The sequence below is a fragment of the Cotesia typhae genome, unplaced genomic scaffold (genome assembly GCF_013202065.1).
Source record: "Cotesia typhae breed Kobodo isofemale line unplaced genomic scaffold, CoteBio_Ctyphae contig_10, whole genome shotgun sequence".
In the NCBI taxonomy this organism is placed as follows: Eukaryota; Metazoa; Arthropoda; class Insecta; order Hymenoptera; family Braconidae; genus Cotesia; species Cotesia typhae.
This window is the reverse complement of record NW_027423710.1, coordinates 557,270-579,803: the sequence shown is the minus strand read 5'-3', so window position 1 is coordinate 579,803 and position 22,534 is coordinate 557,270. Positions and strand designations below refer to the sequence as shown.

General features: G+C 26.1%; 1 protein-coding gene across 1 annotated transcript; it reads left to right on the top strand.

The window, feature by feature from the left end:
- Positions 1-75: 75 nt before the first annotated feature.
- Serca (ATPase sarcoplasmic/endoplasmic reticulum Ca2+ transporting SERCA) lies at positions 76-21,861 on the top strand. Its single transcript, XM_074239355.1, has 13 exons — positions 76-273; positions 2,064-2,255; positions 6,822-6,839; positions 8,089-8,171; positions 8,867-9,955; positions 11,282-12,073; positions 12,663-12,883; positions 13,008-13,143; positions 13,207-13,359; positions 13,434-13,567; positions 13,652-13,769; positions 14,371-14,488; positions 20,047-21,861. Exons 2-13 carry the CDS (start codon positions 2,138-2,140, stop codon positions 20,073-20,075), a joined length of 3,009 nt encoding a protein of 1,002 aa, XP_074095456.1. The 5' UTR covers positions 76-273; positions 2,064-2,137; the 3' UTR covers positions 20,076-21,861.
- Positions 21,862-22,534: the final 673 nt, after the last annotated feature.

The following is a 22,534-nucleotide window of genomic DNA, read 5'->3' as shown; positions in this document are numbered from 1 at the left end:
CAGGTAGCGGTATCCCCGACTATTTAAACGAATTTCTAGGATCTACGGCGCCCCGTTTCGCTCAGCAGCGCAGGCGTTGCCGTATCATAACGTTTTTTTTCTCTATTATTTATGTATGTTAACTTAACTTTAACAATCTAGTTTATTAATTATAAATTATAATATTGTTTAATAGTCTCAGTTTTTATTTCTTCCCAGTATGCCGAGACTATTCTAACGGGGTTGTTTTTCGTCAAGTGTTTACTTAAGTGTTTTATAAATATTAAATAATCGGTAAGTTACACACACACCGTGTACAGTGAGTTAATTGTAAAATTAAACCTGTGCAGTGTCTATATTTAAAGTGTTTGTGCCATTAATTAAGTTCCGTCCCTTACAGTGCTTTATTAAGTGTCTGTGGATTTATATCACTATTTTTTATATCAAAGCTAAAAAACATTTCTTATCCCTTAAATAAACATATTCATTATTCTTCACGTAATTATTATTCATAACTTTTATTATTTTTTGAGAAGAAATAGAGTATTGAATAATATTAATAATGGCATTATGTCAAGAGTTACCAGTGGCAGACCCTGGCTGAATTATTCAAAGCTAAAAGTGTCTGTTGGCACATTTTTTATTTAATACTTCATTATTTTTAATAAGATTTTTTTTTTCTTCATCTAAAAATCATTTAGAAAAAAATAAAATAATTATTTTAATTAATTAGCTGACAATTTTTAGAATTTTTTAAATAAATCATAAAGATGGTTTTAAATTTTTTAAATTCACAAGAAGAAATATTAAAAAATTATTAATTTTATTTTTTAAAAAGAAAAAATTGGACAAAAATTATTAATTTAATTTTTTAAAAAGAAGAAATAGAAAAAAAATTATTAAATTTATTTTGAAAAAGATGAAATAGAAAAAAATTATAAATTTTATTTTTAAAAAGAAGAAATTGTTTATTTGTTTTATTTAAAATTTGTCAGCTTCTGATTTCAGTATTGTGTAAAAAAAATTTCCAAGTCAAAATTACATAACATAAACAAAAAAAAAAAAAAAAAAAAAAAAAAGTGTCTTTATAAATACGCGCCAAGGGAATAGAGGAAGAACGCTTAAAATAGACTTACCGCGTCATTTCGATGAACGTTTGTCGCCAACCAATCGCGTATCTCCACATGCTCCTTTACTGGCGCTGATTAAAAGCCACTGTGGCAAAAGCAACCTCGTTCAATTGCCGATTTCTTCTGAAAAAAAGCCGCGTCGCTGTTGAAAAATTACAAAAATTTATTTCTTCTTTAATAAATTAATTAATTAATAAATTAAAAATCTACAATCTCTCAATTATTTACCTCAAAAATAAATCGGAGAACATTTAAATTTTTTCCCGCGGGCAAGTTTAAGCTTCAGCCGTCAGGGGCGCTCCGACCAATAGCGAGCTGCTCAATTTTTACGTGGTCAGTTGCGCGCAGCGAGATCGAGATTTAGTCAGCAACTCGGATATATTTTATAATATTAAATACACTTTATTATATTAGTAGTTGAAGTTTTTTAATTGAATTTTCGTTGCAATTATTTATTTTTTTTTTTTACAAACTAACATTTCTTCTTTTTGGTAGTTTTTTTTGTCGATTAAAATTTTAAGAGTTAGTAATTGGAGATGCAGGCGAAATAAAAAAAATGATTGTCAGGAAACGTGGTCTGTGATATTTACACGGTTACAAATTTTTTTTTTCGACGCTTTTTTTTTTTCTTTTATTTTGTAAAACTACCGAGTCATAACCTAGCGTTATTTTGTCAGTGACACGTACTATTGTGTCAATTGTAATTTGTCGGTGAGTTTGGTAAAGATGGATTAATTGAATTAATTTTTCCTTAACATTTAATTAAGTTAATTATTTTTTTAAATAGTGATAGTGCCCAGTGCGTATTACTTTGTGAAATATTAATTAATAATTAATAATTAATAATAATAATAATAATAATAATAATAATAATAATAATAATAATAATAATGATAAATAATTTTTATAAAATGTAATTTTGCTAAATAAAATAATGTGACTTTTTTTTTTCAGGGTGAATGAACAGAAACTTCTGACAAGGACAGACAAAACTCAGTACATAATTAATAACGAGGAAATAAACAGAGATGGAAGACGCCCACTGTAAAACTGTGGACGAGGTGTTGAACTACTTCAACTGTGATCAGGAAAAAGGATTATCGCCGGACCAGGTCAAGAGGAACCAAGAAAAATATGGTCTCAACGGTAAGTACTAAATTTTAAGAAAAATTAATTTTTTTTTTTTTTTTTTTTTTGTGGAGCAGAAATTATAAATAATTTTTAATTTTAATTTGAAGAAAGGAAAATTACTAGTTACAGGGTGAACTTAAAAATAATACGTTTGATTGATGAAAAAGTGCTAGAAATTATTTGGCTATCATAATTGTCTATGATGTGGTGACCGAGTTTTAGCTTCGTATTAAAGATATTTTTGTTTGAACTATCGAGTTTACCACCACTTGTTCTTCATTTTATCTTTGTTACTTTACTCAATCTATTTTTTCTTACGTACAAACTACTATATATATATATATATTTCTATATATTTTAAAATACTTATTACGCGTTAAAGAGCTTTTAAAAGTCAAATGGCATAACCACGTGAACATATGTATTTTTTAGATTATTATTGTTGTTATTTGGAATTTAATTTTTTATTGTAAACTTTAGAAAAATCTCACGATTTTTGTAAATTTTTTTTATGACAAAATTATTCATGTAATTTTTCTTTAATATTTTATAAAAATTAATTTAGCAGATATTTGATAATTTTTAGTAACAAATAAATGATGGAAAAAAAAAAAAAAAAAAAAAAAAAAATTTAGAAATTAAAAAAATTAAAAAATGCAATTTTTTTAAATAAATTTAATTGTTAAATAAAATTAAAAATTGATCAGGTGACAGCTAACTTTAATATCATTAATTTTTTTAGTTTTTAGCAGAAGAAATTTAAATAATAATTTTATTCATGAAATAAATTTGGTTCAAAATTTTTTAATAATTTATATTAAGTGAAAATTTATTAAATTTTTTAATATGTTAATTTTATGCTTGAACAAATTATTATAAATATTAATTTTATTTATAAATTAACTAAAAAAAAATCTTGTAATTTTTAAAAATAATTTGAAAGTTGATTTTATAATCAAAATTTTTTTTTTTAATATTGGAGTAAAAAATTAAGTACCCGTTTTTTTTTTATAAAAAATTTTTTTTTCAATATTTAAAAAATTTTAATTTTAAAATAAATAAATTCAAATAATTTTAATTCAAAATTTAATTATTTTTCTAAATAATTTATTAAATTTATTAATATGTTGTTATTGTTCTAAATATTGTAATAAAAAATCAAGCCCGTAAAAATAATTTGTAAATTTTAAGATAATTTAAAACCACTTACCAGAAAAGCTTTTAAAAAGCGACCATATACGAAAAAGCTATTAAAAGCGTTTAATAACAAAAACTGCAGTAATAATAATAAAAAAAGTTTAAAAGTGAATTGACATATCCACGTGAAAAAGCCAACAGTTATTTATAAAATATTATTTTCTTAAAAATAAAAAAAGCATAGTGTATCACAAGTAACAGATAAAATATTCAATGACTCTGTACCCATCAACACGTTAATGCACGTGTATAAATAAAGATTATAAATTTATTTACGAGGGTAAATATAATCTAAATCTAAATAAACCATGAGCTAAAAGCCATAGCTTAGAAAATTTTGAATAGTAATAATAATAACTAAAAACCAATTGATAGAGAGTTTATGAGTTTATTTTTTTATTTTTTTTCTTCACTGAATTATTTTTAGTGGTTAAGGCAATTAGATAATTTGAAGATTTAAAGACCGTTTTATTTTAGCCAGTACTAAATTACATTTAAGATATATGTTTACGGAAGTGTTTTATGGATTTAATGAGCGTGTAATATTTTGAAATTTTAGTTATTGTTATTTATCTATTTAACAGTAATAATTTAATAATTTAATAATGTGTTGAGAGAAGTTTGTTGCGTGGGTTTTGATAGTTTTATAAAATTAACTCGATAATTATTTGGATAATATTTAAAATAGTTTAAGTACTTAGCTGTAATTATAGTTGCCAAAGTCGAGCAAGTTACTAGATTTAACTTTAACTGTCGTAATAGATTATGTCACTATATTAGAATTGACTTTAGCCCAAGTTTAAATTTTAAAAATAAAAATACCAGCTTTATGTAAGATTTTTAACGGAGTAATATGTATTTATAAATTTCAATTTTAGAGTTTATTTTTATTTTTATTTTATTTTATCGTGGACTGAGTGGTAATGAAAATTTATAAATTATGCGGGCGTTTGTGTCGCTATATATATTTAAGTCGATGAACTTTCAATTATTAATGTGATAACTTTTCCTTGTAAATTTTTTATCAACTGTTGTAGTTTTATCGGTAGAATAATTTTGTTTTAAAAGTTATTATTTATTGATAAAAATTACTAAGTTTAAATTTCGGATTTATTTTTAATATTAGTTATTATTGTTAATTGCAGCCTTTTAAATGCACTTGTAAGGTGATCTGGTTTATTGGTTCAAGTTTTTTTTTTTTTTTTTTTATTATATTTTTTTATACAAGATATATATTTTTTTTAAATATATCTTGTCTAAATTATTTTGTAGAAAAAATTTATTGTAATTTTTTTAAGGTACTTTTAGTTTGTTCTTGAAAAATTTTTAATTGTTAGATTTTTTTCAAGATCTAGTATGTAATAATTATTGTCGTGATCAGTTTTAAAAAGGATTGCTAGGACGAAATTTTATGTTATTTTTTTTTTCAAGGTTTTCGTGGAAATTTTTCTTTTTAATAATTTTATACAATTATTGTAAACTTGATAAAAAATTCCAATCATTTTTAAAAAAGTCTGAGAAATTAAAATAGAATTATTAAAAAATAATTTTTTTCTATTGAAAAAATTGTAAAAAATTTTGTGATAAAAAAAAACAAATTTCAAAATTTATTAAGATTTAACATTTTTAAAAAGCAAAATTTGATACAAAAATTAAAAAAAAAATAATAATTAAAATCTAAAAAAAATTTTATAAAATTAAAATAAGAAATTTGTTATAAAATTTTACTGTTAAAAAAAAAAAAATTGTAAAAAATTTTTATTTGAGAAATTTTGTGATAAAAAAATTCCAATTCAAAATTTAAAAAAATAAAAATTTTTCCAAGCAAAACTTGTCATAAAAATAAATTAAAAAACAAGAAAAAAAAAATAACAGTTAAAAGTTGAAAAAAAAATGTCAACTCATTATTTGTAAAAATAATAAGTACCAGAATAAAAACTTTTAATCGGTCATAAAACATAAAAACGTTTAGCGTTATATTACATAGAAGGAAAAAGGTGATGTGAGGGGACAAAGATTTTTTATCTTGAAAAATATGAAACTAACATACGAACAAAGATTGATTGGAAAGTGCAAGGAGAATATCTAAACATAGATGGTTTTTTATTGCATACAACCTAACCGTGATATAATATATGATATGGTTGGACACAGCATCGAGTACGAGGAGCAGAGGATAGATTTGTGTACATCATCCGAGCTTTGTATCTGTCCTTGCTGCTCACGCTCATTGTCGCGTAACAAATTTATACAACATAACACTTCAACGTATGGCTCACAGCCACGTCACACTTTATCATCCGCGAGCACACGTTGCACGGGAAAAACGGTCAATGGTCCCTTTTTTCTCTCTCTCTAACGCTATTTAGCCCTCGGCTTCAGCCACACCGCCCAAGCCCTCATCCGTACATTTACACACACTCTTTTCCTTTGGTAAATGCTAAGGGTACCGAATCCCTTATTTCTTATTGATTTTTCATCCACGTGTCATTTTTTATGTTATTTACATTTTTTTTTTTTTTTCCTGTTCGAGCTGGAATAATTTTTTTAATATTGAAAAATTTTCAGAGTGAAAATTAAAAAAAAAAAAAAAAAGCTGGAATTTATATTTTTAATTTTAGTATGTAAAAATATTTCATTTGTATAATTTGTATGCTAATGAGTGTGAATTTAGTTATTAGAAATTTTTTATAGAATTAAAATATTTAATTTTTATTATTTTTAATAAAAAAATTTTTTTTTTTAATTTATATTTATCTGAATTTGTCAAAAATTGTCAATTTTTGTCTTTAAAAAATTTTTAAAATCATAAAAATTTTTACTTTTAATTTTTTGTTTCTTACACACTCAAAAAAACGGGGTTCGAATCCCGATGCGGATAATTTTTTAAGTTCAAAAAAAATTTTATTTCATTTTTAAAAATTATTTTAAAACAAAAAATTTCTTTATACAATAATTCTATAAAAAAAAAAATAAATTTCGGCTTAATTAATAAAATTATCACTCAAAAGCCGATGAACGTCAGAACAATAGAGATAGTAATTAATTAAATAAATTAGCCTGAATTATTACATATCGATCTTTGTTTATGTTTACTAACACAATCTGACAATTAGTTATGTCAATTATTATCAGATGTAACATATTATATTAAATTCCGGTTGTTCACGGATGCAGAATACAACATAGTCGATAATATCGTAACTTTGATGTAGGTCAACTTGGAGAGAATCTCTCATCGCAAAATTGTTTTCAATGTAACTAGTAATTTATCCAATGAGTTAATTACCGTAAATTAAAAATTATAAATAATAATAATAATAATAATAATAATTAATTATTAATTATTAATAAAAATATTAATTAGAGTTTTATTTGTTTCAGAATTGCCAGCCGAGGAGGGTGAGTTGATAAAAATAATATCAACGATAGTTGAGATAAAATTTTCCTGTTTGCTTCCAAGAGATTTATATCCAGCTTAATTAATTGAGATAACCAAGAGTCTCGATTAATATTTTAATTTTATTTAAAAAAGCGTAATTAACGGACCTTGGAGTGCGGTTAATAATATGTATTAATAATAGACTGAGGTGTGACGATAACAATGATAACGGACTGTTAAGTATCCGATACTTGTTCTTTACTTCAATGTCCCTCGTAAGCCTCGTTATTATATTTAAACAGTATTTACGCGGTATAAAACATACATTGTCTTCATTATGAGGGAAAATAATGAATAATGATAATAATAGTAATACGTAATATTTAAAAAAAAAAAAAAAAAAAAATAAGTAGCACATTTATATAAAAAATATTTCAATTGAAAAGACAGTGACGTCTTTTCATTGCACTGCGTTGCTAATCACAATGCTATAAAGGTAAAAAATAGTCATCGGTTGTTGCATTAATTTATGCGTCATAAATAAATATATATGATAACTTTATCAGTTAAAATTAATTTGAACTCAATTAAAAAGATAGACTAAAACTCAAGATCCAGACGATTGTTTAGATTAATCAATTAGCAAACAATTTTAAACTTTTTAAGTCTCAAGATTTTGATTGTTTTGTTTGTAAATGATGAATAATTACAAAGTGTTTTATTATTATTATTATTATTATTATTATTATTATTATTATTATTATTATTATTATTATTATTATTTTTGTTTTTATAAATATTTTTTTTTTTTAAATCGCGAATAATAAAAATTAAATAATATTTAATATTAATTAAGTACAGTAGTTTTGTTGGAGAGTTTTAATGACGTCAATCATACGCAAGACATTTGCCATCAAGGTCGCGGTGACTCGATTGGTGTCTTACAGTTTAGTTGTAAGTTCCGCTATTTAATGCATGACCAACAATCGCTGTATTTAAAAACCGATAATTATCCGCGGGTTACTTTGGTTTAAACGAGGCGAACGAGGGCTTAATGAATGACTTGCAGAACACACATGGCCCGTGGTATCGATAAACCTCAAATACGGGCCATGTGAGTTCTCAATAACTCAAGTAAAACTTCAGGCGACGTATGATGTTATATATAACCGATACATGTGCTTTGTTTTATTATTATTATTATTATTATTACCAGTAGTTTTGTTTTGTTTTGTTTTCATCTGAACTTTTAATTGGATATTGTTTCAGGAAAGAGCATTTGGCAACTTGTTTTAGAACAATTCGATGATCTTTTAGTTAAGATTCTTCTGTTAGCCGCTATCATTTCTTTCGTAAGTATTTTTTATTTATTTATTTCAGTTTTTTGTTTTGTTAAAAATTTTTTTCCTTTTTTTCTTTTTATCAATAATTGATGAAAAAAATTGAAAAATTTTTTTTTATTGAATATAAAAATTAATTCAGCAGATATTTGATAATTTAAAAAATTTTTGTAACAAATAAAGTCTGGTGAGAAAAAAAAATGGATGTAGAAATTTAAAAAAATTAAAAATGCAATTTTTAAAAAATTTATTTTCGAAACAAATTTATTTGTTAAAAAAAATTATCAAATGACTACTAACTTTAATGTCATAGAAAATAATTGAATTTAAACATTAAAATCCACAAAAAAATCATTAAAAAAAATTTCTAAAATATTTTTATTTTCTTGAACTCAAAATTAATCCAATTTATTTTAATAAAACAAAATGTTTTTTTTTTTTTTTTAATTTATTGAGAAAATTGAATAGAATAAATTTTTTTTTAATGCAACATTTTGTTTAAAAAAAAAATTGAGTTTAAATTTTTATCCGAAAAAATTCAAAGTTTGACGAACAATAAACTAACAAATGTAACTCACTTTCGAAGAAAGTTTTGATAGGAAAAATATTAGATAAAAAGAAAATATTAAAATCCAATTTTTTTTTCAACAAAAAAAATTCTAAATAAAATTTGTAAAACTAAAAATAAACTTAATTTAATTTTCCAGATATTAGCTTTATTTGAAGAGCACGATGACGCGTTCACAGCCTTCGTGGAGCCATTCGTTATCCTGCTCATCCTTATCGCGAATGCGGTGGTGGGAGTGTGGCAGGAGCGTAACGCGGAGTCTGCGATTGAAGCCCTGAAAGAATACGAGCCAGAGATGGGTAAAGTGGTCCGAGGCGACAAATCCGGAGTCCAGCGGATCAGAGCCAAGGAAATTGTCCCGGGAGACATCGTCGAGGTGTCTGTAGGAGACAAGATCCCAGCTGACATCCGTCTGATAAAGATCTACTCAACGACCCTCAGGATTGACCAGTCTATCTTGACCGGAGAGTCGGTCTCAGTGATAAAGCACACTGACGCGATCCCCGACCCGCGAGCCGTCAACCAGGACAAAAAGAACATCCTCTTCTCCGGAACCAATGTCGCCGCCGGTAAGGCCCGAGGTGTAGTAATGGGAACTGGTCTGAACACCGCTATTGGTAAAATCCGTACCGAGATGTCAGAGACAGAAGAAATCAAGACTCCCCTGCAACAGAAATTGGACGAGTTCGGTGAACAGCTGTCGAAGGTCATCACCGTTATCTGTATCGCCGTCTGGGCCATCAACATTGGTCACTTCAACGACCCAGCTCACGGTGGCTCCTGGATCAAGGGCGCCATCTACTACTTCAAAATCGCCGTCGCTCTTGCTGTCGCTGCTATCCCTGAAGGTTTGCCTGCTGTCATCACCACTTGTCTTGCCCTTGGAACCCGTCGTATGGCCAAAAAGAACGCCATCGTCAGATCTCTGCCCTCCGTCGAAACTCTTGGTTGTACTTCCGTTATCTGCTCTGACAAAACCGGTACTCTCACCACCAACCAGATGTCCGTCAGTCGCATGTTTGTCTTTGAGAGGATCGAAGGCAATGACAGTGCTTTCAACGAGTTCGAAATCACTGGATCCACTTATGAACCCATTGGTGATGTCTATCTCAAGGGATCCAAGGTTAAGGGCACTGATTATGAAGCTCTTCATGAGCTTGGTACTATCTGTATCATGTGTAACGACTCTGCTATTGATTTCAACGAATTCAAACAGGCTTTCGAGAAGGTTAGTTGGTTTTTTTTTTTTTTTTTTTTTTTTAAGCTTTCCAGGAGGTTTAGATTAAGTTTGGGTGATTAAATTTATGCTATGACATTTTTACTTATGCTCAGTTTCTATCTCAATTATTTATTTAAATTCAAACAAAAATCCATTCAAAAATTTTTTTATCTTCCTACAACTTTATATTCTTAAAATTTATGCAATTAAAATGCATTAAATTTGTTTAGAAATAACGAAAAAAATTATTTTTGGAGGACATAAAATTTTTTCTCATGGCAAAAGTATTAGAGGTTGTTGCACTGCATATCCTCTAATATTTTTTTAATAAAAAATTTAGATTTATTTCTAAAAAAATTAATAAATAGAAATTAAATTTTATTTTAAAAAATATTTGTAATAAATTTATTTTTTGAAATATTTATAAAGAAATTGATTAGATAGAAATTTTAGATTATTTTTAAAAAATAAATGTCAAGCTTACTATGGTGAAATTAATATATTATTTATTTCTTTACAAGATTTGTTCTAAAAGTTTTATAAATAGTAATTAAATTTTATTTTTAAAAATATTTGCAATAAATAGTTTGATATTTATTCGATAAGTCATTTTTTTTTTTTTTTTTATTTTTATCAAGAAATTGATTAGATAAAAATTTTAGATTAATTTTATATATTTGTGTCAAGTTTATTATGATTTTTGATGGATAAAATTAACATGTTATTGATTTCGTCATAAAGAAGTTGTAAGATTTTTACCAATTGGTTTTATTTAAAAAAAAAAAAAAAAAAAAAAAAAAAAAAAAAAATTGTAATTGATAGTTTTATAGATAAGGTACTTTTTTTTTTTTTTTTTTAATGATTTTTATGAAGAAATCGATCAGATAAAAATTTTAGTTAGATTAAATTATTAAAACTGTGTCAAGTTTATTATGATTTTTGATGATAACTTTTTATTTTTTTTTTTTTTTCATAAAATGATTTTTGTAAAATTTTTTTAATAATTTAAAAATGTTTAAAGAATTAAAAAAAAAAAAATAAATATATTAACAAAAATAATTAATTTTTATCATAAAAAAAATGGTAATCTAAAATTTGATATGCAAATAATTTTTTTAAAGATTTTTGTGAAGAAATTGATTAGATATAAATTTTAAATCTTTAATAAATTTTTGTCAAGTTTATTACAATATTTTATACGATATTGAAATTTATTTATTTATTAAATTTATTAAATTTATTAAATAAAAGATTTTGAAATTTATTATTTATTTTTTCATAAAAATATTTTCAATATTTAAAAATTATTAATAACAATTCTTATTAATATTAAAGGTCGGTGAAGCCACTGAAACAGCTTTGATCGTCCTCGCCGAGAAAATCAACCCCTTCGGAGTCCCCAAGAACGGATTGGACAGACGTACAGCCGCCATTATCGTCCGGCAGGACATTGAGACCAAATGGAAGAAAGAATTCACCCTTGAGTTCTCCCGTGACCGTAAATCTATGTCATCTTACTGCGTGCCCCTCAAGCCCTCAAAACTTGGAACTGGCCCGAAATTGTTCGTCAAGGGAGCGCCTGAGGGAGTTTTGGACAGATGTACGCACGCACGTGTCGGCACCATCAAAGTTCCTCTTACTTCCACCCTGAAGAACCGCATCTTGGACCTCACCCGTCAATACGGTACTGGCCGCGACACTCTCCGTTGTTTGGCTCTCGCCACCGCTGACCACCCAATGAAACCCGACGAGATGGACCTTGGAGACTCCACCAAGTTTTACATGTACGAAAAGGACCTCACCTTCATCGGAGTCGTCGGTATGTTGGACCCCCCACGTAAGGAAGTCTTCGACTCAATTGTCCGTTGCCGCGCCGCTGGAATTCGTGTCATTGTCATCACTGGTGACAATAAAGCCACCGCTGAAGCCATCTGCAGACGTATTGGAGTTTTTACTGAAGATGAAGATACTACTGGCAAATCTTACTCTGGTCGTGAATTCGATGACTTGCCCATTGCTCAACAGAGGGAAGCTTGCGCCAGGGCGAGACTGTTCTCCCGAGTGGAACCTGCTCACAAATCCAAGATTGTTGAATACTTGCAGAGCATGAATGAAATTTCTGCTATGGTATGTCGTTTTATTGTTACATTCATTTTTTGACAGAAGGTTTAGTCAGAATTTTTAGAAAATTTACTTATAGCTTTTTCTTCAAGGATGAAACAGAAATTTCGTTCAAAAAAATTAAAATTAAAATGGTTGACCCCACTTGTAAATATTTACCAAATTTTCTAAATTCAATATGATATTATTTAAGTAAATTATAATGCAATAAAATTTGTATAAAAAATTTTTTGATTGCTTGCATCAAAAAATTTCAGCGTGGCTAAGTACAAAGACTGCTTCTTACACAGTCAAAGTAACGGGGTTCGAATCTCGACGCGGGTAATTTGAAAATATTTCCTGAAAATTTTAAATTAATTCAATTAATATTTTTTAATTTTAAAAATTTTTTAGATATTCTAAAAAAAGCCGGACTGAATTTTTGTTAAAAAATTTTTTTTAGTCAATAGTTTTTTTTTTTTTTAATTGTATAATTTTTTAATTTAATTAAAATTCATCATTTTTGAATTGTAAATTATACAAAAATAATATAGATAAAAAAAAATTTTTTTTAACCATAAAAAATAAATTCTAACAATGAAATTATTTCCCACAGACTGGTGATGGTGTGAATGACGCTCCAGCTTTGAAAAAAGCCGAAATTGGTATTGCCATGGGTTCAGGAACTGCTGTCGCTAAATCTGCGTCTGAGATGGTGTTGGCTGACGACAATTTCTCATCAATCGTCGCCGCTGTTGAGGAGGGTCGTGCCATTTACAACAACATGAAACAATTCATCCGTTATCTTATCTCTTCCAACATCGGTGAAGTTGTCAGGTGAATTAATAGCTCCATACTCAACCAAACAAACAAATAAAAAATAAATCTAGATTTTTAGATTAAAATTAAAATTAGATTAAAAAAAAAAAAAATTAATTTAAATTTGAATTAAACTTTACAGTATTTTCTTGACTGCCGCTCTTGGTCTTCCTGAGGCCCTTATCCCTGTCCAGCTCTTGTGGGTCAACCTCGTAACTGATGGTCTTCCAGCTACCGCCCTCGGTTTCAATCCACCCGATCTCGACATCATGGACAAGGTACTTAGAAATAAAAAAAATAAAATAACAATTAATTAATAAATTATTGATTTAAATTTACAGCCACCCCGTAGAGCTGGTGAATCATTGATCTCCGGATGGTTATTCTTCCGTTACCTCGCTATTGGTGGCTACGTCGGTGCCGCTACCGTAGGGTCCGCTGCCTGGTGGTTCATGTACGCTCCCTCTGGACCTCAGCTCAGTTATTACCAACTCGTAAGTATTCCTGAGGCAATATAAATTAATTATTAATAATTAATTTCTAATCTATCTATGAATAATTATTTCAGACTCACCACTTGGCCTGCATTGGAGGTGGTGATGAATTCAAAGGTGTTAACTGCAAAATTTTCACAGACCCCCACCCCATGACAATGGCGTTGTCTGTACTTGTAACTATTGAAATGTTGAACGCAATGAACAGGTACTTAATTTTTTTGGCTGAAAAAAATTTCAGGTGATTTATTATTTTAAATAATTTAATCATTAAATATTTTTCTCTGTTTAGTTTGTCTGAGAACCAGTCATTGATCACTATGCCACCATGGTCGAATATGTGGCTCATTGCCTCCATGGCACTTTCATTCACACTTCACTTTGTTATTCTTTACGTTGAAGTTCTTTCGGTAAGTTTATTAATTTTTTTTTTTTAATTTAATTTTACTGTAAAACTATTATTAATTTTAAATATTTAAAAATAATCAAATAATTTAAAAATAATGCTTTTCTAATCAAAGTTGTTAAGAAAATAGACGCTCGTAAGCTGGTGCTCTTTATTTTTTTTTTAATAATTAATATTTAATATTTTGAACTGACAGTAATTTTTAAAAATTCTTTAATTAATTATAATTTAATAAAAATTTATATGATAGTTATTCTCTTATTACAGATAATTAAATTTATTTAAAAATAATTAGGGCTTTTACCTTAGTTATTAATTCTTTTTTTTTTTTTTTTTTAATTTGAATAAAAATTTTTTTTTAATTTAAATTAGTATTAAAAAATTCCGCTAGTGGCGCTACTATCAAATTCTGTTTTCTTGGGATTCCCGTAACTCTAAAAAAAAAAAAAAAAAAACCTGAGACCGGTAGCATTCCGAACCTAGTACATGTCTGATCGAAAAATTACACTTTTTAATGAAATAATTTTTCAAATAAAATTATTTAAGTATTTGCATGATAAATAAAAGACTTGAAAAAATTAATAAATAAAAATTATTATCCACAGTCTGTGTTCCAAGTGACTCCATTGTCAGGAGATGAATGGATAACTGTAATGAAGTTCTCAATACCAGTAGTACTGCTCGACGAGACCCTGAAGTTCGTCGCCAGAAAAATAACTGACGGTGAGAATCCAATATACACCATTCACGGGATTATTCTTATGTGGGCCGTATTTTTTGGACTATTACTCTACGGGCCCTTTTAGATTATCTTTTTTTTACAAACTTTTATTAATTTAAATTAAACAACAATAACTAGCTTAAAACAGCCATCGATAACTAAAAAATACATGGAAATTCGCAGGAATTTCGGACTTGCTGCATTTATTATTTTACCGAGAGGCTAATTAATCCGAAGCGTTTTGCTCCTAATTCCGGCATGCTCTTGGTCAGTTAATTTAAAATGCATTTAACCTTACCACACCAGACAAACCTATGTAGAAAAAAATTAAACGAGTGCCTTTCTATTGATAATTGCACTCTCCTTCCCTTAATTTTATTAATTTTTTAAATTAATAATAAATAATTAACTTGCCAAAATATTGAAACTTCGCACAAATATTAAAACAATTCTTGTATTGACAATACTGTTAACTGACTAAAAGCTTGCTGCCTCACCGATACCTTCTAACGAAGCATTTAAATATTTCGAGCGTACAATAGTTTAATAAAATATATCCTTCTAATATCTAGTGATATTTATACTAATTGTAAATAATATTAAAAAGAGTGAATAAGCGCGAGAAATGCTGTATATTGTTAGCTTATTTAGTAATTGAGCTTCTAAGTGAAAGAATCGGTGAAGATTAATGTAATCGCATGACCTTTTTTGTACCACAAACAAAGTGTGTTAATTTTAACATAACCTCCGAACAATCGAGAGGGCATTGTGTTAATCTTCCGGAACAAAGCAAACAGTAGCTTATGCATGACAAGTCCTCATTCTTGCGCCTTCCTGTTAATCAACAAAGTTTATTATTAATTAATTAAATGATTGATTAAAAATGAAACAATAAAAAAAAAACATTTTTAAAAATGAGAACAAGGCATTGAGGCGATTGAGTGGTAAGTTGCGGTAACGCGATAGGTAATTTATTAATTTATCGTTTGTAATTGTAATAAAGAATATTGATATATTAAAAAATATTGTAATAATTATATTAATATTCTTTATTAATAGATAATTTAAGTAAAGCGGATTCTGATATAACGAATCTGTTTTTATAAACAAAACAATAGTTTTAACCCGTAACGTTCATTCCAACTGTGTGTGTGTGTGTGTGTGTGTGTGTGTGTGTGTTTATCCCATTTTTATTATTAGCGTGTGTTTATGCTTTATTTAAGAATTTATTGTTATGTAAGCCACTCATCTATATTAATATTATATTATATATGTTTATTAGGGTGGCGCAAAAAGACCTACTATTTTTTTTTTTTTTTTTTTTCAGTTTTAAGTGAAAAAATGTTAGTTTTTGATTTTTTAAGAGTTCTTTTCAAAGGACAGTTCAAAAAAAAAATTTTTAAGAGCTCGCTCCAAATTTTTTTTAAATTTCAAAAATCGTCAAAAATCGAATTTTTTATTTTTTTTCTCGTTACGGTATAATTTTATAGATTAAAAAAAAAAATAAGTTTCTGAAAGTTCAAAATTAAAATTTTGAAAGGTCACTCATAATTTTTTTTAAATTTATTACACGGAAAAAAAAAAGATGACGCTGAATATTATCCCAGATTTTACTCAGTGATATCTGTGGGGAAAAAAAAAAAAAAAATTAGATAGTAACTAGTATAATCCAGATTATACTGAGTGATATCTAGATTATATTCTTTATAATCTGGATTATACTCATTATAATCTAGATTATACTCAATATAAAAAAAATTTTTTTAATCGATTTTTGACGATTTTTGAAATTTAAAAAAATTTGGAGCGACTTCTTAAAAATTTTTTTTTTTGATGCTTGCCTTTGAAAAAGACTTTTAAAAGATCAAAACTAACATTTTTTCACTCTAAGACTAAAAAAAAAAAAAAAAAAAAAAAAAAATAATGGGTTTTTTTGCGCCACCTTGTTGTTTATAAATACAATAATATATAAATATATAAATATAAATTTGAGGGCGAGTCGTGCGCATTTTTAGTCGCTGTCCTGCGTCGAGTTTTTTTTTTTTTTAATTTCACCGAGCATCAACCATCCGGTTTATTTATTTATTTAAATTTAAAATTTCAAATAATTTTTTATTTATTCGTATCTAAATCTGACTAGACGTAGGAAAATAATTAAATATCCATCGCCGAAAAATAATAGTCTTGAGTTCAGTTTATTAATTAATAATATAAATACTGTTTCTAGCTCAATTTATAGAAAAATAATTCAATTTGATTAATTGATATTATTGATATTGATAAATAAAATAGTTTAAAATCCACTCTACAATTTTTTATAACCGAAACAAGACTGAGGCGAGTGGTTATTGTTGAAACAATTATTGTAAAAAATAATTATTAATTATTAATAATACATATATGCAGATTTATAGACATAGTTAATTAATTAGTTGTATTTTAATCGATTGATTAATAGTTAAGGTTTTGGTATGGGCATAGATTAATAATTCATTTGTTCAATGGCGCTCGTACTTTGTACAATAAGGGTTAGATTAATTATTCAATATTTGCACTGTTTTTTTTTTTTTTTTTTTAATAATTAATCAATTCCTTCATTAATTTTCGATTGAATTTACAATATTTTGCTCATTTATTCAAAACTTTACCTTTATTAATTGTTAATTAATCAGTGCTTCATAAAATTAACCTAAAAACAATGAAAATTTTATATTGTTCTTATTGATATATTTTTTTTTATAATTTTTTGGTATAATCTATCAGTTAATTAATTTTCAATGATTAATTATGCGGAAAGTAACTGGAGATCATTGAAATTCAATTATTTAGCAAAATAAAAATTGTTGAGAAAAACTAACCTATATTGAAACAATGAAATTTTTTTTGTTTTTATTGAAATTTGCGATTAGTGTAATTAAAATATTAAAAAATCATTAAAAAATAATTAATTAGAAAGTAAATTATTAAAATTAAGGTTAAATAGTCGAAAAACTTGTTGTTAAAATCTAACCTCTGAAGAAACAAAGAGAATTTCTTTGTTTTTATTAAAATTTTCTATTAATCTAATCAGCAAGTTGATAAATCAAGGAAGAAATAGATAATTAGATAGAAAATCATTGAAAATTATCAAAATAATAATTACATAGCCAAAAAAGCTTGTAGGAAAAATCTAACCTCTAAAGAAACAATGAAAATTTTTTAGTTTTATTAAAATTTTTGATTAATGTAATTAAAAAATTGAAAATTAATTAAAAAATGAACAATTAGATAAAAAATAATTGAAAATTATTAAAATAAAAATTAGATAGCAAAAAAAAATTATTCTTACAACCTAACCTCTAAAGAAACAAAGAAAATTTCATAATTTTTACTAAAATTCTTGATTAATGCTATTAACAAACTCGCAAATCATTAACAAGTGAATAAAAATGATTAATTAGATAGAAAATTGTTAATAATTGGAAAATTGTATACGCTTTACTAGAAAAAAAAATTTTTTTAAATCAGGTTATAATTACAACGGTGCAAATAACCTTTTATTAACGATTAATCGATAACTAGATAAAAAAAAAAAAAAAATCATGATCATTGCCCAATCATCAAGCTGAACTCGACGTAGGTGGCTATTTATAAATAGTGTGAATAAAATGTTTTTAAGTGTGTCCTAATACCCGAGCGCCAATAAATTGACCAATCATTTATTTTTGTGTAGTTAATATTATTTACATAAATAAATTAATGATTAATTATTAATAACTTTCTCTATAAACATCATCACACGCATATTTATGTCATTAATGTGTTTTAAAATGTGTCTTGCGTGATATTAATTTTGTAAACACCCACCCAATCATTGCGATGTAATTAATAGATTGATTAATCAGGGTCAATTATTGTTTTTGTATGAATTTAAATAAACGTCAGCAATGATTGGGATATAAATAGCAACAATTATTATTTTAAATAAATTTGTAATAAATTTTCATTTACAGTAATAAGTTATTGTGATTAATATTAAAAATTTTTGTTGATGTGTGTCTTAACGTCACAATCGGCCTACTAAATAATAATATTAAAATTAAATAAACAAATGGATATTAATAATTGTTATTTTTTTAAATTACTTGAAATTTAAATAAGCTTATTAATATCTGAGATAAAATTTAATTATCGATCAGAGTATTTAAAGCTATTCAGAAAACAATAACAGTGATAATTCCATAGTTTTTGCATGAAGTGTTTACATTATCCTTGAATGATTACTCAGTGTTGAATCGCTCGAGTTACTACCCAGTGTTTTTATACCATTTTACAATGTAGCTTTGTAATAATAATTTTTTTTGCTGTTTTACTCCCAATCCAATAAACTTGTTACCCATCGGCGATCGACGACAGCTGGCATTTCACTGGTGAGTATATTAATTAATCAATATACTTTTTTCTGTTTCATCGTTTTTTGTCAACCTTCTGTACTGAAAAAAATATTACACATATTACTGGTATTTTTTTTATCGGTATATTTATTTTCAATTTTTCTTCTTTTTATTGAAGCTCTTCTTTTCAATAAAAAAAAAAAAAAAAAAAAAAATTGTAAAAATTTCTAGATGTCGGTTAACTTAATTTTCATAAACATTTATAATCCTGAAATCATCAGAAGTTTGATATTTTTTTATTAATTAAATTAGAAATGAAAAAATATTAAAAAAAAAAAAAAAAAATTGCACCTACTATTTTTTAAATTTCCTACAAATGATATATTTTTCTTTTTATTTTTGAATTTTTGAATTTTATTTAAAAAGCAAATTTCTTCTAAAAAATTATTAAAAAAAAATTGAATTTTTAATTTATTAAAATTTCTGGGTGTCAATTTTTTTTACATTTTTTTTGCCATAATTTATTTGTTAAGAAAATTATTAAAATTCTCAAAAATTTTTTGCTACATTATTAAAACTTTTTTAAATAAGAAAAATTAAAAAAATTATAAAAAGTCTAATTTAATTTTAATTTTTTTTATAATAAATTTTTCACTAAGAAAAATTAAAAAAATAGTAAAAATTTTGCTAATTTAATTTTGATAAAAAATTTTCAGTACTAAAGGTTTCATAATACTCATCATCACATTTTAATTACACAGTACTGTCACCTAAATAAAATTAAAACAATATCAGTAAAGTGATACTTTAAAAGCATAGAAAACATAAAAAACAAGCCAGTCATACCAAAAAAACAAAATGTCTAAGTATATCATCTTTACCATCACGACTCTTGCCACTGACCCCACCTGGCGAGGAGAAGAAACAGTATCTTTTATTCCCGGCAGCCTTCAGACCACTTGGATTGTTTACTTAGAGTAACTAACTGTTTTACTACTAATTTGTTCAGCTTCAGGTTTTCATTTTGTTATTAATATTAATATTAATAATAATAATAATAATAATAATAATAATAATAATAATAATAATAATAATAATAATAATAATACTATATCGTAATTAATATTTACATAAATGTCCGTAATTAATAAACCCAGTAATTAACCTAAGTGTAAATGTGTTTTCAGTTTCACCGCCAGTGAAGCCAACGCAGTAATCACCAGCCGAAGAGAGGGAGTAGAAAAAAAATCTAAAAAAAATTTTACAAATAAACGTATATTAAGTATAAGTTTTAAAATCTTTAATTTAAAGTTTACGAAATGTTATTTATAACAAACAACCTTGTATATAAGATAATAAACTCAAGAAAGTGGATAATCTGATGAAGAAACAAAAGACACCTGGTAAACAACCTGGAGATGACTCTGTAACTCTGGAGGACTAAAAAATAAATAAAATTTTAAAACAAATATATAAAATGTATGTCTGAGTCGACGAGCGATTCAATTTTTCTATTCTTCTTAACAAATTCCGCCATTTTATCTTCTTCTTTGCACACTTATGTTAATAAGCGCGCAATTAAGACAAAGAAGAATAGAAAAATGAAAAACAGTTTAGAATTTAAAAAAAAAAAAAAAAAAAAAATCTAAATATTAATTTAATACTTGACAAAAAATCAAACACAAGTGATATTAATAATAAATAAATTAATATCATTTATTGATCTTAACCTCAAAATCTGTAGCGCTTAATCCAGTGTTATTTTTAAAGTGTTCAAAACATCGAATATCTTTTTGAGGTTAACTTTTAGGCGCCAAGACATGCGCGTTGTTTTAAACAATCTGAAAAAAAAAAAAAAAAAAAAAAAAATAACAAGTTTAAGTAAAATAATGGAAATGATAATAATAATAATAATGATAACAATAATTAATTAATTACCGTCCCCGCAATTATACTCTCATTGAGCGTGTGAAAGACAACGGGCGGCGGAAACAAAACAAGAACAACAATGGAGCTGAGTGGCTTGCGTATGATCCAAGCGCCCATTATTTAACTGCTAACAGAGCAACTAGAGCTTACTGGGCTTATACTGCCGGCGAGCTTAACTAATATATAATATCTGGAGCTTAAATAATCAGCCTTGTTCTACAACTCACACTTGCGACGTCTTTGATCTTTTCTCAGCCTGTAAATTCAATTTTGATTTATTTAATCTTATTTATAATTACTATTACAATTAAAACTTTTATTTTTACCTTTTTTTTCAATCTTTCTTCTTTTCTTCTTCTTCTTAATTTCTTCTTTTTTCACTCTTCTTTACTCTTCTTTACTCTTAACTATTTTTTCTCTTAATTCAAATTTTCCGCCATTTTGCTTTACGCCATTTTGATCAACCGCCATTTTGTCGCGGCTCATGTCTTGCGATAAATGTTAAGATATTAATACACGAAAGTAATATCGGGTTTTCGTCTACAGAGAGGTATTTGTTGTTAAATAACAAACAAATTGTATATATAATTATGGTATTGATAATTATTTACGATTATTAATATCTGTAATTAAATAATTAAATTAAATTGTGAAATTATTAAACGACGGGATGTATAGACATTAATTAAAATTAAATTATACCGTCATTTGAGACAAGAATTGTAACTTTAATAATTATTATTTTTTAAATAAAAATAATAAATTTATAAATCTTGTTACGTATGATATGGTAATTGCCATTTAAATATTATAGATTTTAAATAATAAATGCTGAGCGTAAGTTATAAGGGCCAGAGCGAGAAAAATTATTTTTTTTTTTTTAATTTCGCGGGTTTAAATTTTTTACACAAAATGGCGGTGTTAATTCTAATTGGCGGGAATTTTGATGGTGTAACCTCAAAATTTAAATGGCAACCGCTCTATTGATGCTAGGGATTGATTAAGTGATGTGTGATAATGAAACAATAATTAAAAGTGACAATCATTGAGAAAAAAAAAAAAAAATAAATAAATTTTAAATGAAAGTAATATCAGTAATTATTCTCGCTCATTAGTAATATAAATATTATTTATTTATTAATTTTTTTTGATCGTAATATTAAGACCGAAAATATAAAAAAAAAAAAAAAAAAAAATATAAAAAGTATTTTATTCTAAAAATCCGAATAAATAATTGATGATATTGATTATTTGTTATGTACGAAAAAATATGAAATAAAATAAAAGATTTGAAAATAAAATTGAGTTTTGTCATTGATTGGATTTTTTTTTTTTTTTTTTTTTTTTTTTTTTTTTTATGAGACGTCACCCGCAAAAGTGTGTCATAATGGAGGAACGTCCGTTTTGTCTCAGCGAACGATTTATTCCTTTTTTCAGTTATTTATTAGACAGTAACTGTCGAGTCATATCCTCGGTGGGATCGAGGCTTCCTACCAGTGGCTTTACACGTCCAGGGTTAGAAACTGAGGTTGAGGAGCCGACTTTGCCAATTTCCAAGAGATTCTACATTCTTATATATTTTATATACATATATATATATATATATATATATATATATATATATATAAGCTTAATACTTTTGCTTTAAATCCTCATCAATTTTAATCTCCTCCTTTGCTTTTTTCGTTCTTATTAACTAATAGAAAACGTGCTTGATAGATTCTAGCGGAACTGAAAGAAAATTTC